At 37.9% G+C, this 8,758-nt stretch overlaps 1 protein-coding gene across 1 annotated transcript; it reads left to right on the top strand.

Annotated features, from left to right (window-relative positions):
• Positions 1-7,346: 7,346 nt before the first annotated feature.
• On the top strand, positions 7,347-8,267 carry LOC143526205 (olfactory receptor 2AT4-like). The gene has a single exon (XM_077020850.1). It carries the CDS (start codon positions 7,347-7,349, stop codon positions 8,265-8,267), a length of 921 nt encoding a protein of 306 aa, XP_076876965.1.
• Positions 8,268-8,758: the final 491 nt, after the last annotated feature.

The following is an 8,758-nucleotide window of genomic DNA, read 5'->3' as shown; positions in this document are numbered from 1 at the left end:
TCTTTGAATATGACACTGGTGTCATGCTGGAGGATGTGGCCACCAACTTAAATAAAATTGAGACAAATAAAAACAATAACAATAGTCTAAACAATAATCTAAACAACCAAGCCAAAAAAAAAAAAAGACCAAAAACAGAACTGGAAGGCAAGTTTCATTTTACAGAATGTCTCTACATCCCCTAGTTTTGTGAACTACCATATTTGTAATGGTTGTTTTGAGAAACTTTATTATCTAATATTATTTGGTATACTGTATGAACACATTAAGAAAATATTTGTGGAAGAGGAAAATGTACACACTGCTGTTAATACACAAAACCATGGTTTTGCTGGTGACTACTCCTACAGTATGATTTAAGGAATGTGTTGCAACTGTCCACACAATGCAAAGTATTGTGTATTGCACCCAATGCAAAGTTATTTATTTATTTTTACAAAGTAGTGCTTTTTGTTAGTTAAGCCTTCCTTGTTTTCCCCTTCAGAGCAGTTCCCTTTCACATTATTTGCTCTCTGTGGAGAAGACTGTTGTTGCAATAAAGAGCTTCTTTAAAACAGAAACATCTTCTGTTGATACTACAGTGGGCCTATACCTAACCTAATCAGTTTGGGCCATCTGTACATAATCTATGATACTGGTAAAACTAAACATGTATCTAAAACATGTAAAACTAAACATCTAAACATGTAATGTGTTAAAAGTAAGGTTTGCTATAAAACTGCTATACAAATTGCATCAATTTAACTTCTTTTGGGAACTTGCTTAGAGAGAATGACAACCACACACACATACACACACACACACACACACACACACACACACACACACACACCTATTACTCTTGCCAAAGAGAAACTTCTTAATTAGCTTTGCTAATTAGCCATTCATTGTGATGATTCCACTGAGACACGCGTATGAAAACAACACTTGAGAGATTTCTGTCATCTGTCTCTCAGCTCATTAGTTCTGTGAGCGCACAATAACATGCTGCTATACCTAATTACACATTCCCGTATGAATGGTCCACCTTTTGACTTGGGAGCACATCAGTGAAACATTAGAAAACATGTAAGGGTTTTAAAATTCTTACATTAATGTTAACTACATTCAAAACTCATTTTGAATGTTAACAAACATAACAAACATGGGACTAAATAAATAAGCACCAATACACGAGAAGGTCTTGAACTGTCCAAAGACTTGTGAATGGCACAAAACATAAAATATATGTTCCAGTATGTTTTACAAAACAATATTTCTCTTAGTTGATTTAACTGTCTAACAGCTCTGTCTTAGAATTGTATTTTGAAAATAATCTAAAAGTTGGCCAACATACAGTAAGTGGGTGCCTTAGGTGTCTTTCTATGATTAAAAAACCTAACAAAACAGTATCTGCTGTCTTTGTAGCTACCTGTTCTGACTCATGAGTGTTATGCATATTGTAGATGTCTAACTCTACCAGGCCTTTGTAGAAACTATGGTGAAACTGAAAGTGCATCTTCCTCTGGCTGGATGGGACAACATCCAACAAAACAACAAAAAACATTGAAAGTGTAGGGCCTTTAGATGTCACTATGCAGTTATAATAAAGTAGCAGGTTTCAGATAATCCTCTGCATCATTCCTGTTAGCACCTAAATAACACTGCAGGTTGGGATTTGCACATTATTGCTTTTGTATGTGTGTGCATGTGACATTATTGGGCACTTTCAGGGCAGAGATCACGCGCATATGCACCAAAGCTAAAAAGATCAGACCAACCAAAAATCACTACTGAACGTTATTTAACAAGGAATGAAATGTGAATGTAGCCTTTGATCAATGAAGAACATACATTAGCAAATGATTTGTAAATAACTAAAGCAATGAGCTCATTGACTACAAATTCCAGAGACAATGTTTTATTTACAGTGAAACCCAGTTCACATAATGGTCTTCTCCATAAATATAATGTACAAAACCCAGTGCACACACATGGTCCTTACAATAAATAAAGGAGGTATGTAAACCCAGTACACACACATGGTCCTCACCAGTGGCGTGCACAGACATTTTAGGGGGCAAGTGCTCAGGGGGAAAAAAGGGCACTTTTTAGTGCACGTGAAACACTTCATTATAAAAAAATTACACACACATGTTGAATGAAATTTGTAACATTCTCTAAACGTGAGTTTTCAATGGAAAAAAGTCACACCACCAACTGATAAAATCCATATCCAATATTAACTATATACAGTCGTTGTTAAGTCCTTCAGTTAACTTCCATTCCACTGTCTGCAGGCCTTGTTGCATATATTTTGCAATTAGTAAATCAATCAATGCCTACAATTAAGACAGTAAAAAGACCAAAACGTACGAGGAGTTATAGTCTATTGCGTGTTGTCATTACATGAATGCAGATGGGCATTTTTCACAGGTAATGGGGAACTTCCAGTTTCTTCTTTCACAAATGAATGTGTTAATTTATGTTAACAAAACCTATACAACAGAAAACGTTCAGCTTACCACATAGATTTGCAAACTCTACCTTACTTATTTGCATGTGGTCATCCTCACGTCTATCATTGATTTGGGCTAGAGCGACTAGTTTATCAGGTGACCAGTCGGCTAAAATGTTGTAGTAGTTTGGTGCTGTACAAGCCATTTTACTGCACAACAAAATGATTTCACGGTGAGCTTAGAGGGCAAACGGCACAATTTTACTTGATGTGTATGTGACCTGGCTGGTGGGACACGGGAGAAGAAGCCTATCTGTGACCGTGCATGCTGTGCTGAAGACGCTTCCTTCCACTCGCTGAACTGAACTGCTGCTGCAGCGCATCTGGTGTGACAAAGGAAGAGAGAGGTCAGGTGTGTGCGAGGTGGTGGCTCATTTCAGGGCATTGTTTTAAAGGTTTTCAAAAGATCGTTTCAAACAGACCTCAGTAAAATGTTAATAATAATAATAAATATATTTTTTAAAGCGAAGTTTCAAAAGGGCACTTTCGTTGATAAAAGGCAGAGTTGGTGCATATGCTGTCAGAGCAGTCCACTGAGTCTGTTAGGCATCCTGATATCTATGTCTGCACGCCTATGGTCCTCACCATAAATACAGGAGGTATGTATGAAACCCAATGCATATACATTGTCTTTACCATAAATAAAGGAGGCATGTATGAGTCCCCTCACTTTTTCTTCTGTTCTTTTTATTTAGCATCACAATACATCATAACTTATACATCATAACTTCAATGCTGTTTTGTCTAACTCAATTCAGAACAGTTTTCAGAACAGAACTGTGAGTACTTTACAAGATACTTTACAACATTTTTCAACATCCTGGCCTCCTGACTCCTAAATCCTTTGGGCACGGAAAATATATCCAACCCCCCCATATTCATTTCCCAAAAGAATAATTGAATGCAAAATCTATTAACCTAATTAAAATATCTTACTACAGAAGATTCAATCAAAGGCGTATGATTAATCTCAGTGGGTAAACAATTTAAGACCTGAGGACTAGAACGACTTGCTGACAAATGGTGTTATGGCCTACATCTCCGGTCATTGTTATTTGGTGGCTCAATTTGTACTTTTCTTTTGTACCTTGAATTTGGATGCACTGTTCAAGAAGTGTTTCAGTTCACTATTCTGCATCACCTTGTTATTCTAGCCACATCTACTATATTATTAAAATGCAATTACTTTATCTGAAAAGTCATTGTTTTAAAATTAGGGTCATATGTATGGAAGGCCAATGGGTTACGTTATTCTATGTCAGCACACACACACACACACACACACACCATACAAACATGTACACAACTGCACATGTACACTAACCAGGACTCTCATGAGAATGCTTATCAAAAAAACACTCATGCTTGTTTGTTTCCAGTGTCTCTGAGCACATGCAGTATGTCCTTAATTGATTCTCTAAGGATGCCTAACAGACTCAGTGGACTGCTCTGACAGGATATGTACCCTGAGAGACTGCACACACTTAATAATGAGAAAATGTAATAGTCTTTAAACAATGGTTCAAAATAAGATTCCCTCCTGACAAAGCCACACAGACCTATACAAGACATCAGTTTTGCATCATAAATAAATTATAAATAAAATGCTAAAGAAAAATAATTGTTATATTACAGAAAGCAAGAGTTTTGTATCATAAATAAATAATAAATAAAATGCTAAAGAAAAATAATTGTTATATTACAGAAAGCAAGATGACACAGAGGAGTTGTCAATCATGTCTGAAAAAAGGAGAAGGAATTACAATTATAGAATATGAGGATAGATTTCAGAGTTTTGGGCCTGCAACATAAAATCTCTTTCAGCACATACAGAACAACACAGTGCAAAAAATGAGAATAGATGAAAAATTGAGGTATTCAAGGTTTAGAAGAACAATTTGATATATTGTATTTTGTCATATATTAAATTTTGAATGTTAGACATTCTTGGCATCTGAGTGAATACCCTAGCAGTTGAATTCTGCACATGCTGCAACTCCTTAAGGCCCTGAGAAGCAAGGCTATAGACTACAACATTTCAGTACTAATGAGTTGATATTTGGAAATTCAGAAATGTATTCCATTACTGTATTAAGGTTTACGTGGAGCTATGGTAGTTCAGGATGGTAGTCATTGCTATTGGTAAAGTGTTTGAAAACTTTGAGAAGTTGTGTGGGTCTGGACCTTGGGGTTTCTCATCTTTTGGTAATCATGTTAATTTACTGATGTAATATAATGTCAAACATAATATTTCCTGGTCCACTACATTTGACAAAAATTTCCATAACACTTTTTAGTGCCATTGTACTGCAGATTATGCTGGGTTTTAAACATTGTACTGAAAATATATATTGTATGAAATAATTTTTGTCCTTTCATTTTATTTTTGCCAATCCTCTCGTATTAGCTACTTTTCACAGTGGTGGAATTTTTGCAGTGTAACAGGAAGTGTAAACTTGACACTGATGTGTAATAAAAGTGTTCAAAGTATGAGGAAAAAATTATTACTGGGTGAAAATGACTGCATTTTCAAAGTTACGATTTCCAATAAATGTGTCCAATAAATAAGTCGCATGGCAGTCTTGCATTGACAAAAAGACAAAAAAGTGTTTTGACAAAAAAAATCTGCTTTGTTTTGCAGCTGAATGCCCAAATTCCCCTTACATTTGCAAACGCTTCCTTTTTCTCAGGACAAATTAGTACCCAACATGCTTGGACAAACTCCCTATCAGAGAATGTCTTACTGTTGCAATGTTGTGGGATATCACAAAGCTAGTACTGACTGCTACATCCCTGGACAACTGTAGCTCTGTAAAAAATCCTTGCTGCCTTTGCAGTTTCGCTAGCAAATTTCAGGCACCCATGCTGGTTATGCATCAGTTACTGCATAGTCCTTACATAAGCATAAGCATCCTTGGGTACTTTGAAAGGCGCTATATAAGTGGAAATTATTATTATTAATATAATGCATAGTATAATGCATAGCATTTCTCTGCGTGTTTACTCTCGTAATAGCGACTGAAATTGTAAAGCTAACTGTTCTCTGCAAAGTAAGCAGACAACTTTCCATTTTACTTAAGTAAATTAATATTTAGAAGTCCATACAAAACTGCATTTTGTATCAATCATTCTTTATTTACTGTTAGCTGACATATAGAACTAAGAGTCAATTTTTTTTTTAAGTTGCCCAACACATTCGCCAACACATTTGAGTGAAGGTGCATGAGCGAACTGACCGGATAGACACAAATTTAAAACCAAAAACAAAACAGTGGCCTTCAATATAAATGCAGTGAAATTCTATTTCATGTACTTATCGCAGTGTAATAGGTGTCATAGTCACATTTTGACTTCCAACTTATCAATGATCTCATGTGGGCCAGTCAGAGATAGTCAGAGGGCTGGATGGGGCCTGCAGGCCATCAATGCCCAGGTTTGTTTTAGTCCATCGTATATCATGTGGCATGTGGAAGACTTGAATACGAGCAAGTCAACTGTGTTAGTAGCCTCCATTAGACAATGGTGATACTGCATGCAGCATTTTGTTTATGTTTTGTTTTCCATTACACATGTTCTGTTTTGTTTTATTACCTTGCCCCATTTGGTCTCACTGCTGCACCAACTTTGTTACTTTGGTCGTTCCAAGCCATATTTGTTTGTATGACCATTGTATGACCACCACCTCTTCAGTTTAAGTCAACAGTCTCCTTTTTGAGTTATTTTTTCCTTTTTTGTGTAATGTTATCCACCATGTCCTCGTGTTCCAAATGCCATTCACTCTATGCCTCAGACACCCAAGCCTGGGCCTGGAGCCTACTGGGTCCCGTCTTCCTCTGCCTTTGCTTCGACACCTCCATGGTGCTTGGTGGGGGATGCTGTGATGGTGCCCCCCTGCCGGGAGCCTCCGATAAGACGATGGTGCCATTGCATGTGATGTTTGGTTTACGTTTAGCCTTCTGTTACATAGTTTGGTTTTCCTTAGTTCCAATAAACCCTTGGAGACTTGCATTTGCTTAAGACTTAAGACAGGGTAAATAAAGTAAATGTGTACAAAAAATGTAAATGACCACAATGGCACTGCCACGAAAAAAAAAAAAAACATTTGGTGCTCCAAAAAAAAATTAATAAATAAAATAAAACTGTTAAACTTTTCTTAACCCAAACACATATGTTTACTGAATATATAAGCAACTTCCATCAAATGCTCTGCTGTCATAGATAAATATGACATAATAATAATAATAATAATACTTAGTTAGTACTTGGCCATTCAAAGGTACAGAGAAAACAGCTGTATATAGTCTGAAACTATTCACAAAAAGTGCCACTCACAAGTGGTAGTGAACCTGCTTCAATAGTCTTTCAAAGATGTGTTACATCTGTTTCCTACGTCAAACTATTGCTATAGGCTATTGATTGAAACTATTAACACAACTGAACTAACTAGATGTTGTCTTGACGATATTAGGCATCACTATAAAATATTGAAGGATAGGGCTGAGGTCCTTTAGTCTCTGGTGAGAGCTCTGGGAGAGAGGTGAGGCCAGGAATCACTTGCTGGGTTTCTTTGTAGGCCATACAGCAACCACCTCAGCGGTGGTTAAGACTGGGTATTGATTGGTCTTGGAAAATACTATGAACTACTGATCTAAACCGATCTAATTTTAATTTTGTTACTAATGTCTTCAATTTCAAATAACAAATTACATGTAGAAAAAAAACAGTGCAATCAATAATGAATGTTGAATACACAGGATAAAAATTTTATCTAGTACAAGTGGTATGTTTGTACACCAAATGAATAGAACAAAATCTAAAATGCATATAAACCTAAACCTTTTTTTCCAGTATGTCACAAGGAAACCAGAGTGTCCAGCCTGTTGTAACAGAGTTTTTCATCGTTGGCTTTCCCGGACTTCAGCCGCAGTACTATAACTTATTGGCTGCTGTTTTTATGGTTATTTATGTATTTGCTGTATTGGGGAATTCAGTTCTGGTGGTGTCATTTACATATGCACCAAGCCTCCAAAAGCCTATGTATATCACTATGTTGAGCCTGGCCCTGTCTGACATTGGATTTTGCACTGTGGCTTTGCCCAAAGTAATATCTCGTTACTGGTTCAACAACGGTACTATCTCCTTCTCTGTCTGTCTCTTGCAAAGACAGCTCATTCACTATTTTGGCACACTGAACTCACTGATTATGATGATCATGGCTCTTGATCGATATCTGGCTATCTGCTTTCCGCTCAGATACCCTATGATGATGACCAACCGAACTATGACCGTTATATCAGGGCTATCTTGGGCATCAGCCATGATAGCCCCTAGTATTAGCACAATCCAAACTGCGCAGATGTTGTTCTGTGGGTCCAATCTAATTATTCAGTGCTACTGTGATGGCATGTCTCTGCAGAGTTTAGCCTGTGGTGATATAACTTTGCAAATGTATATTTCAACCACTGTGGCTTCAATTGTTCTACTTCTGCCTTTTGGTTTTATCATCTTCTCATATATCAGCATTGGGATGTCTGTAATCAGAACTGCAAACAACCATGGCAGGCTAAAAGCTTTCTCTACATGCGCCACACAGTTGTCCATCATTTCTATATATTACATTCCACGTATTATTGTGTATCTCACACCTTATTTTTCTGACTTAAAAATGAATTCAGATCAGAAAATTGCAATCACAATGTTTTATGGGTTGTTCCCTCCACTAGTGAACCCACTCATATACTACTTTAGTGTAACGTATAGAACACGCTGAGAGGGATCCTGATGCGGAATAACACGTTCTTTATTTGAATAACTCTGTACAACAAGCCACACGATGAGCAAAGTGACGTATGGCAGGTGCAGAGCAGTAGCGTGGGAGCGGTGGTCAGTGCGGTCCAAGGTCGAGAGGCGAGGGCAGAGTCCGGGAGGTATCCAGGGATCAGGCAGGAGACGTGGTCTAGGGGACAAGCAGAGTTCGGCACACAGAGAGACAATCAGGAATAACGGCTTGGTATGCAACGACATGAGGCAATACTTCGCAACCAGGAAGTGAAGTCTGGGTGCTTAAGTATGCCCGGAATGTGGGCGTGGTGGTGAGACAGGTGAACGTGATTATGTTATCTGCTATTCCTGACAGTACCCCCCCGCAACAGAGCGTCTCCAGACGCTCCACGCCGCGAAGGCGGCCGGCCACGGCCCCGGGGGGCGGGGAAATGTGGGTGTGCAGCGTGAAAGTCGGCGATGAGCGACGGGCAGAGGACA

The sequence above is a fragment of the Brachyhypopomus gauderio genome, chromosome 10 (genome assembly GCF_052324685.1).
Source record: "Brachyhypopomus gauderio isolate BG-103 chromosome 10, BGAUD_0.2, whole genome shotgun sequence".
Lineage (NCBI taxonomy): Eukaryota > Metazoa > Chordata > Actinopteri > Gymnotiformes > Hypopomidae > Brachyhypopomus > Brachyhypopomus gauderio.
This window is presented reverse-complemented; position numbering and strand designations above follow the sequence as displayed.

Coding starts and splice junctions, on each gene's coding strand:
- LOC143526205 (XM_077020850.1), top strand. CDS start 7,347: ATGTCACAAGGAAACCAGAGTGTCCAGCCTGTTGTAACAGAGTTTTTC.